Source organism: Archocentrus centrarchus, chromosome 21 (assembly GCF_007364275.1).
Source record: "Archocentrus centrarchus isolate MPI-CPG fArcCen1 chromosome 21, fArcCen1, whole genome shotgun sequence".
NCBI lineage: Eukaryota > Metazoa > Chordata > Actinopteri > Cichliformes > Cichlidae > Archocentrus > Archocentrus centrarchus.
This window is the reverse complement of record NC_044366.1, coordinates 13434697-13453302: the sequence shown is the minus strand read 5'-3', so window position 1 is coordinate 13453302 and position 18606 is coordinate 13434697. Positions and strand designations below refer to the sequence as shown.

At 40.3% G+C, this 18606-nt stretch overlaps 1 protein-coding gene across 5 annotated transcripts; it reads right to left on the bottom strand.

Moving 5' to 3' along the window:
• Positions 1-841: 841 nt before the first annotated feature.
• Positions 842-18053, bottom strand: kansl1l (KAT8 regulatory NSL complex subunit 1-like). Of its 5 annotated transcripts, none has more exons than XM_030758265.1 (16): positions 17783-18053; positions 16142-17272; positions 12966-13110; positions 12534-12680; positions 11314-11417; positions 10610-10784; positions 9583-9754; positions 8267-8386; positions 6563-6709; positions 6334-6431; positions 6147-6259; positions 5735-5804; positions 5527-5639; positions 3527-3647; positions 2409-2640; positions 842-1238 (listed from the first exon to the last, which is right to left on the bottom strand). In XM_030758265.1, exons 2-15 carry the CDS (start codon positions 17200-17202, stop codon positions 2437-2439), a joined length of 2790 nt encoding a protein of 929 aa, XP_030614125.1. In that variant the 5' UTR covers positions 17203-17272; positions 17783-18053; the 3' UTR covers positions 842-1238; positions 2409-2436. The 5 variants fall into 5 exon arrangements, with proteins under 5 accessions (XP_030614125.1, XP_030614124.1, XP_030614126.1 ...); XM_030758264.1 differs by having other exon boundaries at positions 6334-6434; positions 17783-18052; XM_030758266.1 differs by having other exon boundaries at positions 6343-6434; positions 17783-18052.
• Between the last annotated feature and the right edge of the window lie 553 nt (positions 18054-18606).

The following is an 18606-nucleotide window of genomic DNA, read 5'->3' as shown; positions in this document are numbered from 1 at the left end:
CTAATTTCAGATTTTCTATGTCATGACCTAATTACGCAGGCAGCTTGTTTTCTACTGTCTCTCACTTCTTCTTTTTTCCATTTTTGCTTCTAGTTGAAATCCTCCCCAAATCCTTTCCACACACCTGTTGGATTCTCCACTAGCGACAGGCTATGAGCAACCTTTATACAAAATGTTTTAATCTGATTTTCAAAGAGTTACTCACTTCAGGAATGTGCAGATTTACATCATCCCTGTAACTTATTTTTAAAAACGCAGTACTTTTAGGTGTATTGCTCTCCTGTCCCACACATGCAAGCCTATAGTGCACAGCAAATGGAGCTTTAAAATAAAATTTAAAAAAACTGCAATCTTAAGAAAGTGTTCCAAGTGCTAAACGGGCAGAATCTGATACATTTGGAAATCATACCTATATTCACCTCTTGATTGGGCCTTATTAGTGATGCTTTCCTAATCTGTCATTAAGCAGCTTGCGTGTTAGGTTGCATCCTTCTTTTCCTTTACACTGTTTACCTGGATGCAATATGATTAGTTACAAGCATTTAGACTGCAAGCAGAATACAAACTGCCTACAGATATCTGCATATTCATATTTCTTTTTCTGTTTACAGAGATTTGTGTAGATATAATGTCAGTTCCTACCCAATCCAAGCATGTCCCAAAACTGACCAGTAGGAGTCGCTAGTGCAGCTTCAAAATTCAGGAAAAATTAACAACCATGTTACACCCCTGTGCTACACACAAGATCACTGAATTAACCATTTAAAAAAAAAAAAAAAGTATGAGAGCAAAGCATGATATGCACTACATTTACAAATTTTTATATTTTATAATACATTTTCTTTTTTCATGAAAAAAAAACACGACAGCATCTTCAAACAAAAGCACAAATACATCAAGTAAAAGTTACATAAAGGTACTAAACACATCCTATATTTACATTTTAAGACAGTTGATATATAAATATCATTAGACAGATGAAAATGAGATAGAAACCTGACACTACAGTGGAGTTGCTTAAAAACTTTACATACAGTACCTCTTTTACATTAAAACCTGAAATTGGTGCAGAAGTTAGAACTACTGTGACACATGCCACAATACTCACAAAATAATCACTTTTGCCTAAAAAGATTCATCTCATTACATCAGATCCCAATGCTCATGGAATGTATTAAATATTCCAGTTAAGGTTCCCGGGGCACATTTTCTGCTCATGGTCCCTGACGTGAGGAGATCTGGAAAAGAAATGATGCAAATATCCAATTAAATGATAAAATACCATACTGATGGATGTTTCTTTGACTTAACTTTCTAAAATAATTCAAATGTCCTAAATGCTCTTCATGCCTGATCCAATAAATAAATAATCTATTTGTAAAAGTGCAATCAAAAATAAACAATAATAATAATAATTTTATCCTATAAATGACATACTGGATAGATTTATCCAAGTGCAGACAATTTAATGTGTGACTACTGTGGAGTAAGTGGTAAAATAAATTAAACTGACTTTAAATTGAAAGGAACATTTACACAGAAACAAACAGAAACAGATGGCGACAGAATTATTAGCCCCCTATAAAAATTTCATTTTTTATAAAAGTATTCCCTAAATTCTGTTAAAAGAGCAAAGAGACATTTTTAAACGCAGCTTTTCCAAACATCCTAGTTTTACTTTGGATGCTTTTTACTTTGCCCATGGAAACAAAATTATTTCACAAAACCCAAAAACTACTAGGGTCAAAATTATTAGCCGCCTGATGCTAATAGTCAATTTAGTATCCATTTTGCTGGATAACAGCCCGCAGTCATTTTTAGTTTTTTGAACAAGTCTCACACACGTCTCCTGAACCATCCCAGTCCATTCTTCTTTGGCGAATCTCTCAAGCTCCTCCAGATTTGATGCTCTTCTGGCATGGACCCCACAGTTCACCCCACAGATTTTCAGTACAGTTCAAGTCAGGGCTTTGTGCAAGCCAGTAAATAATGTTCACTTTATTCTGGTGGTAGTTCTTCCCCAGAAGCGACGTGCACATATAGTGTTTTGGGTCACTGTCGTGTTGGAAGACCCAGTTTTGTTGCTGACTGTTAGGTTTTCAAAATCTTCACATATTCTTCTTTCCTCCTTGACGAGATTCCCAGTTCCAGACACCCTGAAGCGTTCCCACAGCTTAATACGTTTTTTTTGTGTGTGTAAATTGGAAGATAACCCTCAGTTTTAACTTGATTTTACAAGCTTAAAGTTAGAGCACATCATTTGTACTACGCTTCAATTAAAAAGTGCAGTTTTTCACGGGGCTGATAATATTGAATCTGATATTTTTTTCTGAAATAATTCAAAAAAATTTGAATTTCATAGGGGGGGGGGCAAATAATTTTGTCCTCACACATATCAGTGAACTTACATCTAAACAAAAAGAAGGCATGGCTATATCAACTGCTGTTCTTGCTGTGTCCCACAGAGGGCAGTGTAGCATAAGAAGACTGAGGCGGAGCTGGACAGGAGCTGGAGTTCTTTGATGTAGAAGAGGGTGAACTAATTGCTGTGAACCCTAATGGGACTTCTTTCTCAGAGAGCAGAGCGACTTCCTCAACCTCATCCAAAGGAAAGACTCGCGGTTCCCAGGGTGTCTGAGGCTGTTGGAGGACATGCAGGGCAATCAATGTCATTCCGAAAATTCTGAATATTATCTTTATTTGTAAATTGAATATGACAATGGAGCATGCTTTTGTAAGCAATCACAACTTGTCTATATGATTTTCCTGCGAGGGATACATTAAATGTGAAATAAAACAGATGAAAGCTTTTTTTCCCCTAATAGTCCCTTCTCTGAATATGCACATAATAATACATCTGTGCATGGTTCAGAGGTCTGTTTTAAAAATAAATAAAATAAAAATGAATAAATGCTTTAATCATGGTTTGTATGGCATGTGGAGTGCATAAGAAGTGCAAGGCAGTGAAGTAGGGGGTATTTGTGGTGTGGAGAAGGTTGATTAGGTAAGTCTGGTTTAGGGGCGACTCATTCCTTCTCCAATCAAAGCAAAGTGTAATAGAGCACTGCAATCAGGCCATCATTAGATGAAACAAGAGTGGAAACAAGTATCTGTGTAGGCTCTCAAGAACCCATCAAGGCTTCATAGCTCACACAAGATGAATGGGATGAATGCTGCTGCTTTATATTCTTTGTCTCTGCTGAAGGACAAATAAAACGGCTTCATTTTTTTTACGGGAATGTTACAGAAAATATCCTTCCAGCACTGTATGGGTGGAAGTATTGTAGTCTGCTGACTTTCCTTTCTAAATTATTTACAATGCCTTGTGTGAGAAAACAATCAAGTGCAAATATGCTAAACGGCACGTTTGGTGGCACAAGGGGAACACTGCTTTATGCGGCATCACCATGTAAAAATGCATGACCCCACATGAGCTGCCTCCTGTGTCACCTTGATCAGCAATCCTGTGATATTCCCAGTTTGTCTTGGGGATTTCAGGTTTCAGCTGTGGTGCTTTTGATCTTACCAGCCACTCCTCTGACCTCAGTGAGTCATCAAGATCCAGCTGAGTGCAACTCCACTCCACAGAACTCTCCTCGCCTGATGTGTACATCCCACCCCTACTGCCTAATAGCCTGCTGCCAGATCTGGAATGAGAAAACAAGCATACCCCATGAAACGGCATGAGACAGTCTCTCAAATGTCCACATTTTTACATGCACACAAACAAAACTAGTCTGCAACAGCTGCACTTCACAGTGTTTGAGAGCTCATGATTTAAAACACTCCTCAAATGGTAATATAATCACTATTGGTGACTTTAATTTACACACTGACAATAATACAGAAAAAGGGGTACATCTATTGGGTGATGTGAGCTTCATACAACAGATTATAATATATGTTGTTCTGTCTGCTCCCTACCAAACTGAATTAACTTCATCAGTTTATTGATTCATTCTGTAAGCCCTGTAAAAAAAGATTCTAACATGCATTTGCAATTTTTTTTATTTTTTTTGCATATAAATAATACACCTTTACCAACTCTCCTTTCATCAGTTGATGATTGGATGATTTAATATAAAACTGTTACTACTACAATCAGCTATTGACTATATTGCTCCAGTCAGGTCCAAAAACATTCCTCAAAAACAAAACAAAACAAAACAAAAAGGCAGGTAGTTTTCAGTTGTTTTACTACTCCCACAATTTATGTGTTTTGTACTTGTCTTAGTTACAAGTTGGACAGAAAGCAGCATCACGTGACAAAACCTTGTCAAAGTACTTAAATTACTGCAATCTTAAAATCTTTGTAAACGACACTTCTAAACTCTGCCGAGGATCTCTGGAGTCGTGAATCTGCGGACACTTTGCAGTGAAACCCTAAACCTCCTTTTACCATTGTTTTCTCCTGAGCTGTTTTGTTGCTTTTTTCCTGCTAATTCAATTTTTATATTATTTCCTTGCTTTCACTGTTTTAATAGGATGGATACTAGATTTATGTGGCCTTTAGTGTTTTAATTCAGTGTTATTTTATTTCCCTTGATGTTATTGCTTACTTTTTATTATTTAAAATACAATTATAACATAAATATATGATATAGAAAATTATGTATTCATTTATATTATAAATATTATTAAATGCACATTTCATCTGAGAAAAGGCTAAGGGCCCCATTGCCAAATGGTACCGCACGCAAAGTTGACTTCAAAGTGACGTCACGTCCGCTGTCGCAAACTACCTTTCCTCAATTTCCTCAGCCTCTCAACTTTTGTCACCTGGCGCTTTGTGCTGCTGCTAGAACACAGGTGCAGCCTTTTAAAGTGCACCTGTATCCTTCTTTCCTCTTACTCGTTGAATGTCTGTGATTGCACTGCAGTATGCTGCAGCCAGGCTTTGGCCCTGAACATTAGTATGATGAACATAACGAGAAGCACAGCGAAGGAGATCAGCAGAATGAAAGAGAGCGCCATATAATAAGATATCATTTGTGATCAGTACGGGTATACGGAGGAATCTTACTGTTGTGCAGTGGCAGCTGGGTTGAAGGCACAAATGTGAAATTGTCTTGGTTTTTACTGCTGTTTTATTGATCTATCAGTACAGAAGCTCAGAAACAAAAGAAGCTCAAAAAAAACAAGTTCAAACAAAACAAAAAACTTGTTTTTTCTTTGTGTCTGGTTTTGACTTCTTCCCCTCCGATAGCATCATTGATGTGGAGGTAGTGTCTGAGTGGCGACACCTATTGTTCGGGAGAATACTGCAGCGGCTACCTGAACCGTTAACAGCAAGTATAAATGGTTGTGGCTGTGTGATGGCATTACCCATGCTGCGCAAAGCGACCAACGCAGCAGGTATAGTGGGGCCCTAAAATATACATTTCTAATTTCAAATTTTTTATTTATTTTTTTAAATATATCAATTTTATTCTTCCCAGCTCACCTGAAGCATTGATGTTCACCTTCGAATTTTGTGTTACTGATGAGATAATATTGTGTTTTGTGAGTCTGTGTGTGAATGTCCACCTTGTAGGGTGCCGGCAGTGTTTCCTCTTATCCCAAGATGACCAGCGTGACTTCTCTTTTCGCTCCAAAGCCAGGTGCCGCTGAGCAAAGACTTCATCACTGAGATTCTCAGCCTCAACAGAACACACAACACACAGACAAGCAGTAAGATGCTGGTTTGTTCACAAATGGAAATAAAGTGCTCAAGTCCAAAGAAATGAGCAGTTACCTGCCCTGTTTCTTGTCCCCCCTCCTTCTCTGGCTCCTCCATCAGAGGCTGAGTGTCAACCACTCGCCAACTGCAATAAAGTTAAACTAGTCAATAATGATAATGGATAACTTCTATTCATTTTCTATTTCATTTTTAAAAAGGGTTAGAAAAAAAACTGATACAAATTTACAAGTCAGACACAAACTGACTGCTTTGAGGAATAATTCCAGGGTAAAACAAACCAAGAATCTATGGTAAAAATTAAAGTTTATATTAAATAAGTTGTAAAATACAATTATGCAAAATCATAGCTACTACAAAAATCACTAAATTACTCTATACCCTTTAAGACTGGTCATTAGTTTCCCCAAAAGAGTTATGATTCATTGTGACAAATGATAACACATTCAAGTGCAGTTACGTTTCATACCTGGGTATTAGAATTTCTTTGTACTGCAGCTTTTCTACTTTAGCAAGTGGCATGGGAATGACAATGTTGTTGATGTTGTACACACTCTCTCCCTGGCGTCTGCGAACAAAGCCCTAGAAGGAAGGCATCATGTTACTGATCTGTAATTTTCACTAATAACATGTAAGAAATACACGTTTTGTGTTACCCGTGGTACCTGCTTGTGTGACGCATGTGTGTAGCTCTCCTCTAGCACATCATCTGAACTTTCTTCTGGATCGCAGAGCTGGTACAGCACATCCTCCTCTTCTGGGGATACACACACAGACATACAGACAGGCTGTACACTAAAACTGGCAGTTACATTTTTAATACGACTAATAAAAGAAAGACTGCAAGAGTATTGTATAGTTTGAGCAATCACTGTATATACACACCTTCTAGCAGTCTGTGGATGCGTCTCCTCTTCTTTTTCCTCTGACTGGCTTTGCTGTGTTGACCCCGAGTGGAGACCGACAACCTGATGGGTGACAAACCCATAACTCTGCTTTTATGATGCCTAGTATGCTGCTTGTATTTGTGACCTACAGTGAAACACACACACAAACACAAGAAACTGAATTAATAGACAGTTAGGAGAACTTAGTCATTCCGACCTACTACTAATCTGTGTGGAAAAAGCTAATCCTCAATCACTATTCACATTCATTTACTCCTTGAAGGTTTAGTCACCAAACCACTGGCTCAAATTATATCAAAGGAACAGGATATAGGAATAAATGGAGTGGTGATGCCTGGGATTTATCTTGTAATTTGTCTTTAAATGCACTGAGTTCTCTGTGATACACTGTAAAACATATACCACAGTTACAAGTCATTTATCATCATTCTCCACGTCATTTGTCCACATTTCTGTGTCCTGCCCGATTTGACGGTTTACGTAATCTCGTCCTATTTTAGCTAAGATCAGCTTTGATAGGAGGGCTGCTTCCATGTGGCTATTATCAGAGATGACATTTAACTGACAGACTGCCTTCTTCAGCTATTGACAAACGACAATAAGATCATTCAAGCTGACACAAAATCGACAAGCGTGCTGGGTGTGAGGCCTTCATCTGTTTTCAGTCTGCTTCCTTTGTGTCTCCTCCTTTAAGCTCTCCCCCTCTCATCTACATCACTCCTTTGCTTTTTATCTCTGTCTTAACATTAACAGTTAAAATTGCATCAACTTCAAACAGCGTTTACTCAACCTTTTCTGGATAAACAGAGGAATCGAGTGATTCACTGGTTGTTTTGAATCATCCATCTGCAACATGGACAACCATGTGAGCAAGATCCTCTTAAAGTGCTAAGCCTTTGGGCTGCCAAAGGTATGTAGAGTAAATGTTACAGGAAATGATCATTCATTAGCTTCAGACTAACATACCGAGGTGCTTACTGACATAGGTGAAATGCCAAATGATTTTATTTCCATCTACTGCTCAGCTGGACGCCTCTTACAGCCCCCAGTGGGATATCTGACATGCTAGGAATGAATTATGATAGTCGACGGGGAGAAAACAAGCAGACTGAGCGGATGACTTTGAAGCAGCCATTTTCTTCACGGTTATTGTTTTGCCTTCACTGAACACAAGCAAATGGGGGAGCTGTATGAATATGACGAACTGTCATTTTTAATTTTAAATTATTTTCAAATCATTCTTAAGAAACAATGAACTCCTGCATGAACATATTACAGCTAAAGTGTTGCATCAATGAATCTGAGTGGGTGCTTAGAATATGGGGACCCGAGTGCTACCACTGAAGTAGCTACACCTGAAGGCACCATTAAAAGTTGCTTTTTACTTGTTTGTTATGTGTCATATTGCTGTATGAAAATAAATCTGATCCAGTGGCTTCTTTATCAGTATTAAGAGCAAGAACACAGGCGCAGCCTTTAAAAGTGCACCTGTATCCCTCTTTCCTCTTACTCGCCGAATGACTGTGATTGCACTGTAGTATGCTGCAGCCATGCTTTGGCCCTGAACATCAGCATGGTGAATGTGAAGAGAAGCAAAGCAAAGGAGACCAGCAGAATGAAAGAGAGCACAATACAATAAGACATCATTTGTGATCAGTACAGGTATACAGAGGGCTCTTACTGTTGTGCAGTGGCGTGGAGCTGTGCTGCTTGTAGTTAGCTGGACTGTTGATAACTAAAGGTCTTTGGGACCATACTTCTCTGGCCAGTATCCTCTTCATGTGGTGGTACGTAGGCATGCCTGGAAATATAGGGACAAAAGAATACAACACCTTTTAGCAACCTTAATTCAGCACACAATGGCAGCATATTATACGAGTTAAAACAACAACGGTTGTCTGCAACAGTTTCAACCGCATTACCAGAACATGCATTATTGTATTTTTAAGTAAACTTATTGGTATAAAAAAAAACAACAAAAAAAAAAAATGAGAAACCAAGGCAGCTGAAAGCAGAGGCTGTGGGGGTGCTGTCACATAAGGCACACATCACAGCACCCCCTGCATAAAGGCAAATAAATAGATAAAGGTGTAAAAACTCTGTGTATTTACAGTATCTAAGAAGAGTGTGGTTTAAGGAAGTGTTATAAATAAGTAAAAATACTGACTAGTGATTTTTTTCTTTAAATAATGCCAAGCATCATGGCCAAATGATATTACATCGCAGTCACCAGTAGTTAAAAAAGATGCATTATTCTAAATGAGCTAATACCTGTAAAAGCTATGACAACAGTACAAAAACCTTTTTTATTAACATTTTTGCTAACCACCAGCTTATAAAAAGAGCACAACAGAAGACCAGAGGATTAAGGAGCTTCAACCCCCTTCTGAAAACTCTTGGAACTGTCCCTCGGTTGGCCTCATCACGCTCCAACTTGGGATTAAAAACATGGTTATGGTCCACCATGATGCAGGATGGACGTGTGCGCCCTGTCACAGCACAGACGTTTAATTATTGTGGTGTCTGTGTTAAAATATTGTGTGTAACCTGGTTTATTTTTCTGGGCTGTGCGTAGCAGTTCAGCTGCAGCAGGGTCTGGTAGTTTCAGGACTAGCGTACTTTTTAGAATTATGTTAGAATGTAACTAGATGAATGAAATGTTCCCTAAAAAATTTAGACTTTTTATACCTTACAGCTTATTATAACCCTACAAACATGTCATGAGTGCCCCCTACTTTGACAGATCTTGGCTACCAGTATTTTTTTGTGCAGCACATCCGGTGTTCTACTGGCTTGAAATGACAAATACATGGCCAGGGTGTGTTACTCTTCAGAGTAGATCTACCATATCAAACAGGAAGCCACAAATTTACTCTCGCGGACATCATTAGATAAGTGAAGATTGAAATCAACTTAACAAAAAAAAAAAAAAAACCTCGCTTAGCTTACAAAGTTTGCTCACGCTGAACGATGTAATATAGCTACTTTTCCCCCTACCAAATGTTAGAGACGACACAGGGTGAGCTTGAAAGTTGAGGGTGTCGGAGGAGAGGACCCTACTGGAGCTGCAGTCAGGATCAGAGCACGAGGCTACGGGATCACAAGAGGAGCAAGATGAACAGGAAGATGAAAGCAAAGAGGAGAGGGTAGTCATGGACTTTCCTGAGTCCTGGAGCACAAGGACAAGAGAACAAGGAAAAAAAAAATCATTAATTCGAAAATATTGTCCTAAACAGGAAAAGGAGAGACAGGACAAAGAGTTTGCCTCTTCTTCCTCCTGAAATATGAATGATATGGGTGTAAGGAAGCTGATCTCTAATGGAGCACAGTGATTAAATAATTAAGCTGTTAAACACTCTTTTTGTTAACTGACAATAGCAGTGGTGGCTCAGTGCTGCTTATTATAGTAGCTACAATTGTTCTGGGTTCTACGCTGCCCAGATTAACAGCGTTCAGATTCAGAAAGATGCTGGAACTCCATAAATATCTTGGCACTGAGACAGACATGTTGATGCTTGAAAATGCTGAATATGTGAATGAGAAATAAAACTTTAAGATGACTTATAGATTCATATGGTGTACACATCTTCATTACTGCAACGGCATGAAGTTAAGAACTGCTTGACATACACCACCATTGCAACCCTTTTGCTGCAATAAGAGAACAGCATAAGGTGTGGGCCCACAGGCTAAATAAAGGCTTGAGCTTTAAAATAATACCATGCATTTGTTTATCTGAATTAGAGATATTATTATTTAATTAAAAGCAGGTGTTCGGCTTTGAACATTAATTCCCATTTAATCTGGAGACCTATTTTAGTGATGGCATTGCACTATTGAAACCCTAATCAAAGCCACTGCACTGAAGCTACATTTCATATGAATATCTGAATAGTTTTATATAGCAAATAAATCAATGCATTTGATGCCTTTGCATACTAATAAGAGGCATGAGTGCTTTGACAGTTACAGATTACATGAAGGTGGTTAGACTGGGAGAAGAAGCGGTCTACATATGGCCTACCAGTGGACTGCCAGGGCTGTGAGAATTGAAAGTGAACAGTCTGGGCTTTTGGTAGGTGACCAGGGGTCGGGTGCGAGCACACACACATGACAGATCAGCTTTGAAGAGCCTCCTAGTCCCCAGCCTCCTTTTCTTAGAGCTCGCAGGCACGAAAACGTTATCTCCTCTCTGGCCACTGCAGGAACGAGATCAGATGAGGTCACATGTTAGGGTTGTGATTCACAGTAAGAACGCAATACTAAAAAAAAAAACCAACAAAAACTTTTTTTTTCAAGGTGTTGATCCCTTAGATCTTATTCATCAATACCTACTTATATCTACTTGTTACTGGACATGAATAAAACAAACAGAATGCCTTTCATTTATTATGATGCTTTCATCTTCACAGCCAGGCAGAGAGTTAAAAAGGCAGCAGGAAGGGAAGACATGAAGGGATTATTGAAGTCAGACTCGATGAAGAGAACTAGGCTGCTTCAGTGGGTTTTACTACAAGCTGGGACATGCTTTCAGCCTATCGCCCAGACCTTAAAGAGATAACAGGCAAACTCCTACCCGCCTCAGAATCTGAAATATGTCAGATTTTCACATAAATTAACAGTAATGTTTGTGAATGTATCCTTTAACTGCAACTCAGGAAATACAACAGTGGTGTTACCACACTGTCACTGTGTGCGTGCGTGTGTGTCTGTGTGTGAGAGCTCTACCTTGGGAGAGTTCCCTTGTCTTTCCATGTCTGTGGTTGTTTTGAGAGCGGTGAAAAGCTTAGAGGAGAAATGAGACTGTTGACGATCTGGCTAAGCTGGGCACTCTGCAATGAAAACATCAGCCAAATAATGCATTTCACAAACTGACAAACTGAACCAAAAGCCTGAGATACAATCCAGCTGTTCAGACTGCCTTCCTTGAAGCACTTTTTCCAAGAAGTAAGAAAAACTCGCCAATTTAGATGCATTTAGCCTTGGCTGGTTCATATTATTTGGTATTATGCCCTGAGCAGGCTGATAAACATAAGCATGCTAGGTGATCTTGGAAAGAATCACACTACATATATCAGAACTTGCTACCAAGGTGGAAATATACCTGATGGAACACTAAGAAAAAATATCAACACAGCATGAGTAGTTAAGGCCTACGCTTAATGAGCTCAGAAAACATGTTGAGGCAAAACACAAATTATAGTATTTAGGTACATGCCACTTCTTAATTCAACTGCAAACACAAATGCAAATAAAAGTATTTGTTTTTCTTGGGTGGGTGATCACACAAGGGGCGTGCCAATAATCTTAGATCACAGATGACCTAAGGCTGGCATTTTCTTTTCATGGGAATCATATGGATCGCAACAAGTATATGAGTAAAGTCGGTGCTCACTGGACATACTATGCATCATGAGCTGAAGGTAAGATGTTTCAAAATAAAAACTGAACCAAAACAGAAAGGAGTTGAAGTGACAGGCTTTGTATCCAGGCCACCATATGCACAACTTATCATGCGATCACATGGGTTAAACTAATGTAATTAAGATGAAGGATCATGATTCTAAAAGGATCATATGATGATCAGCTTCAACAGCTGGACAAATGAATAACCACTTTCTCTCAGAGTTACAGTTATTGCATAACTGTAGATTTCATAAAGCAGGGATTTAGTCATTCGACCTGCAGCCTGTAATTTAGCATAATACCACAAAGGTCCAACAGTAAACATATCATAATTAATTAGTTTAATCCTCTCAACCTGACATTGAGATATAACGCTACTGATAAGCAACTTTCTGTACTTTTTTTACAAGCTAGACCGAAATAGAACGCAACAAGGTAGAAAAGGAGAATCTCCTAAAATAGTATATAAAAGTCTTTTTTACTAATCCTATTTAAACTCATGCCTGGTATAAGAGGTGCAAGTAATAATCCCTCCCTCCTACCTGTCTCTCTATATTATGCAGAAGGCGGGTAGGGCTGTAGGGTTCATTGTCAGGATCAGAGTAGGATAAACCTGCCATTTCCTTCAGCAGGGTCTGCTGAATCTGCCTGTCAGTCAGGGGCTGGGAGTCTGCAAGCACCACCCCACTCTGAGATAAACACAGAGAACAGAGAGGATAAATACTTATTATAACAACATGAATGAAAGAAACCATGTATACATATACATTAACCCACTTTTCATAGCACTGGCAGTCCATGAAGTTGTATCTTTTTGCTTAACAGTGGTAAAAGAATTCTCATTCAAGTTTAATGTCCAAGAATCTGATTGTGTATAAACGTGGCTAACAACTAAACTGTTTATATTAGGAGGTAGTTGAGATTATTCTACATAAAGCCTGTCAGTCAGTTGGTATAGTCCCCTTTCACCATACCTTGGTAGAGCGTATACGCTTGCTGAGATCTACCAGTTGCTGTATATTCCCTTCTAGTGCAGCCAAGCGCAGTTCCAACCAACTCCATCGGCTGCTGATCTCCGCTCTATCTTCCAGCCACTGCCTCTCACAGCTGCTGCGGCTGCTGCTGGCAGGAAGGACAGGGTGATGGATGACAGGAGAGGACAGTTACACCCGTGTAATAGCACTTTAATATTATATTCATCCCAGTTACAGGTTTTAGCCCCTCATTCAACCCCACAAGAGGAATGAAAAGTGTAACTCCGTAAGCCTCGGATTTTTATTTCAACACACTGAATACAAGCGTGAAAACCAGGTATGCTGGTCAGAGAACAAGACAATTAATCAATCTGCAATTTTGTACCGTAACTCTATCTACCTGACCTATTTTACACAGGCGTGTAAACTGTTTAGCATCCTAATAGCATGGGGGAATTATTTTGCTTAAGCACAAAAGCCTATCTAGGCCACAGAATAAAGCACAGTTGACTTGTGTGCTGTGTGTCTATAGCATGTTTCCATGGCACTAGCCTGTTCAGTTAGCATTTATCTTTGTGTGTGTGTGTCTGTGTGTGGTTGGCTGACTTCAGCAGGGCAATAGTTGCTATGGTATTGCTCTTGGACCTTGGCTAGGACAGACAGAGACTCCCCCACTTCAAACAGGAGAGGGAAAGGTTAGGCTAGTCAGCAAGCAGCTACACACAGTGCACCTGGCAAATACCCTTTGATATTATGAGTTAGCTATTTCACTGCTAGTCTGTTTAATCAAATACCTCAAATGGTTTTTGCCTCTCTGAACAGTTAGACTCAGTTTACGGTCAATAAAAAAAAAAAAAAAAGAATGCCCAAACAGACCAATAAATGGCTTATTTCTCCACTGAATTTCACTCAATCCTAAGCTAGTGCCTCTTGGTTAAGCAGTAGGTGCTCTTTTTTCTCCATGGACAATGACCAGACCTGGCAGCTCGCTTCAACTGTATAATGAGAAAATTCCAGGAATATTTGTGGAGCATTAGGAGAAGAGGAGAGCACAGAAGGGGAACGGCAGCTTCATACCTGTTATTGTGTGTACCGACTGCATAGTGATATGCATATTTATCAATATAACACTGTGACTATGATTTGCTAAATAAACCATGGATATATCAGCTACATGGCTGTCCTTCATGGTAAGAAACTTTTTACAGCTGCATCCCAGTTGGTTTAGAGGGGAGCTCAGGCAAGAAGTTCTGGATACCCCCAATTTGAGGTTCTTGGCTCTTGCAGAGGGATTAGGATTTTTGGGTGTGCCTGCCATTTAAATTTGACCACTTAGTCTCTGAAAAAAAAAAACCTTTCTGTACAGCATATTTAAACAAAATGAAAACAGAAAATAAGCGACATCTGGAAGTGTTTTTTCAGTCAAACAGTGTCTGTGCATCACAAGTTCATACTTAGAATAGTAAAGGTCAACTACTTTAACATTTCTAAAGGAGAGCAATGACCCATCCCCTCCCCAGCAGGGTCCTATCCTCTTTGAGAAGGAACCTGCCATAAAAACTCCCCAGGGAAGGTTTACAGATGAAGCACGGAGCATTGTTCCATACAGGAGCAGAGCAGATTCTACAAAGGACAAGCTGACACTCCTAAGATGTGACAACTGGCTGAATAATAGTGTGCACAGACAGACACACACACACACACACACACACACACTACTAAAAGCAATATTTTCTCATTAATGGTACCAGACCTAATAACCATTTTTTTTTTTGCTTGTTTCCTGCACTGAATCTGGGCTCACAGGAAACAACCAGAGGGGGTCATCTTATTGCTGAAATGTTTATCAAATATATTTCAGAATTCAATAACCAGTGCACAGTCTCAGGTCAGCAGCTTGTTCTCCAGACCTCCTGAAATAAACACTTTACCCCATCTGCGCAAGAGCTTCGACTGATGGCCCATGTTGCTTGCAAAGACTGCCTGTCTTTTGAAATATTTTTATCATCTGAATCATCATCGCAAGCAATTATAATGCTATTTTTTGAGACATCCTGGCAGGCAAGCAGATTCTCAAGGGGGGTTTTTGGACAGTAATATCCACTAAAAAAACAAAAAACAAAAAAACAAAAAAAGCCTTTCAAACTAAACCAAAATCTAAATTCAGGTAAACACAAAAAAGGGCATTCAGCAAATTAGGCAGCCAATTCACATTTTCACAAAACTAATAACAACTGCCTTTTAAACCCAATTCAAAGGCATTAAAGTGTGTTTCTCTGTGTGTTGACAGCTTAAGGAGTGTCATTTTCGTTTGAGATTTTCCACATTTGGTCAATACAACTCCTTTAAAAAAAGAAAAACAAAAAGAAAAGAAAGGACACCACAAACCCTGAATACAGACACATGCTTTAGAAGCATTTTTCACTAGAAAGAGGAGGAGCTGAGGAATGTGTGCACAGAATGGCTGGCAAGTTGCTGCCTTGCTGGAAAGTCTGTGTTTATTTCCTACCCTGTGGGTAAAGAGAACTGGCTTCTCAGATGAATCTGTTATGACTGCAGCATGGAAAGAGGAACGCAAGCGTGTGTGTGTGTCTGTGCGTGCGTGCGTGCGTGCGCATGGTTAAAAAAATGTCATAACACTCTCCCACAGCTGGGAGGAAAAAACTTGCACTTATGACAACCACACTGTAAACTTCACTGAAGGCCAAGTAAACAGCACTGTGGACCTCATCACACTTAGATGATTTTCCAAAACTTATAACTGTTATCCTAAAATAGGGAGTGGATTTCTTATGTCATTCTTGGCATTTGTAATTGTGCATGACTTAATACCGCCCTTCTCAGAATGTCAGGCAAACTTAAGAATTCAATCTCTCCACTTTACATCAGTTAAAGTAAAAAAAAAAAAACTGTGTTTTTAACTGACTGGACGCCCAGTGTGAGAGTGCACCTCGGGGAACTTTCCACTTAAAACAAGAGCAGTGATTTTTTTTAGTGTGAACAACAGCTGCATTGTGGTAACCTAATCCCAGAACAGTTTGGCAATGACACTGCAGCCAAGTCTGTGAAACTGTTTTCACATATTGATGATATGACTTAGGTGGAATGGATGGTTAAGATATGTGGTTCAAGGGATTTTTAAAGTCAAAGGTTTATTTAGCTGTAATCGTACTCACATGGACGAAATCCTGTTTTGAATCTTTTCCTCCTCCGGCTCCTCATCTGAGCTGCTGCTGGCTGTAGCCTCAGAGTCCAAGCCCTCCTGCAGACCTCTCAGTACCACCTGACTGAAGTGGCTGAACTCTTCGACCTCTGAGAAGGAAGACGAGGCTATGGGCGAGTCTAGCCAAGGAAAATGGGGTTTATTGCTTTCTTGTGAAGAGTCATGGCAGTCAAAAGACAAATCTCCAAGTTGACAGTGTTTTGCCAGCCCCTCCAACTGCTGGTTGCAGTGCCGCACAGCGTGCTCTCCTAGCAGGGTTTCCAGTCTCTTTCGCAGCCTCCAAGCCTGGCTGCGTAGGCCTATCTGCCGAGAGAGCTGTGCCTTCGCAGCTTCCTCTAGCACAGCTTTGGATGTCAGCTGGTCAGGGTTTACCCTGTCAATGCAAGGCTGCGCTGAAGCCGGAGGAGGACAGCCCGTCCCTACTGCTCTCTCCCATGTCAGCGAAGGTGGAGGTGCAAAGACGTGCTTGTGGCCCTGGGATGTAAACTCCCACTGGGGATATGAAGGAAAAACACTGATGAGGTTAAGAGAAGAGTGATGCACATCACCACCATCTGGTCCACATTCAGGAGCTACACTCCTTCCATGCAGCAGACAAGCCTGTTGTCTATTGTGTTCAGGGCCTGGAGCTAAAAACATGTCCGGTACATCTGGGAAGACTGAGGCCACCTGATGAGAATCTCTGGAGCCTTTATTGAAGAACAGGAGGTTGACAAGTGAGTTTGGACTGGACAGGGACATCGTCTCACACTGGCTGTCGGACGTCTGCAGGCACGGTGAAAGCAGAGGGCTGGCAGGAGTGTCCAAGAGGCAGGAGTCCAGAGAGTGAAAAGAGGAAAGGTTCCACATCTTCTGCTGGAGGTTATCATCATCATCTTCTATGGGTCTCATGTGAGGCTGTAGCTCAATACTGCACATGGCTTTCCCTTCTGAGTCTGTTCTAACAGCGGCAGGAGGTGAGGATAAATGGATCCCGTGGCCATTTTTAAGGATTTTGGTCAGGGCTGGGGGCATACCCCTCTCCGAACCACTGATGCGCTAGAAAGCCAAGGCTGCAGACTACTCAGGCTGTGCCCCGAATGACCTGACAGCAGGAAAAACACATGTTGGTAACTGACAACATCCACACACTGAGATCACAACACCCACAGTATGGTTAATAAAAGATTTATAAAGTCAGCTAATAACGGATAAACTACAATTGCAGACACCAAATAAACTACACTTCAATGACAACTAGCGTACGTTGACGCATTATTATGATTAATGGCTCTATTAACGGGCACACACTTTTTGACTCTGATAGTAGTCGTTCTGCATGTTTACTTTAGAGCTTCTTTCCCCGTTTTCCTCTTTTAACGAGCAAAACAGAAGTCCTGCTGTGGACATGATGGGGAGAAAAAAACCCGCAATAAACCATTACGAAGTTACCCAGTGAACCAGGTCCTTGTACGCGTAAATCACAGGTCAAAGGTAACGGTAAATATACAAAGGCAAATAACGGCGGACTGTAATTGCCGAGGCTGGATAAGCCGTTCCTACAACGGTAACATTAGCAGTCCACAAAGTCTGTTTGAGGTGGATCTATACTCACCTGAACAGAAGGTGAACCGCTGACTTTAACATCACTTATTTGCTTCGGAATATGGCATCAGATCTTTCTGAGCATTTACAAATCAGAAAAGTCAAATCTGGTGGGTTTCTGTGGCTATCCAGCTGCTTATCAAACGATACTATCCGTCTTTTCCCAGACTTTCGGCGAGGCCGTTCTCCCGTACACTATCCGTTAGGCTCTTCCTCCTCTTCTTCACCAACTGCCGAGAGGGCGAAACACATCCGAGCGATCCAAACTAGGAGGGGCAGGACCAGACTCCTGATGCCTTCAAGACCACTTTACAAGCTCAGACGTCTCACAACTCAAAGTGACAAATTGTAAAAAATATTTGCCCCTCCCTTATTTCTTACCTTTTTTTCCATATTTTTCACATTTACATGTTTCAGATCATCAAACAAATTTTAATATTAGACAAAGACAACCTAAGCAAATACAAAATACAGCTTTTAAATGATGATTTAATTTATTAAGGGGAGAAACCCTGTTCAAACCTACCTGGCTCTGTAATGTGGAAAAAGTCCCCCTAAACTTAACTGCTTGTGCCGCCCTTGGCACCAAGAACTGCAGTGTTTTATGTCGCTGTGGGGGAATTTTGGCTGCTTTTCCTTGCAGAATTGTGGTGGTGGTGGTGGTGGGGGGGGGGGTTCGAGCATGAGCATGTCAAAGCACCTCAATGGGATATAAGTCCAGACCTTGACTAGGTCACTCCAAAACATTCATTTTGTTTTGTTTTTTTTTTTGTTTTTTTGAGCCATTCCGATGTGGACTTGCTGGTGTGTTTTGGATCATTGTCCTGTTCCATA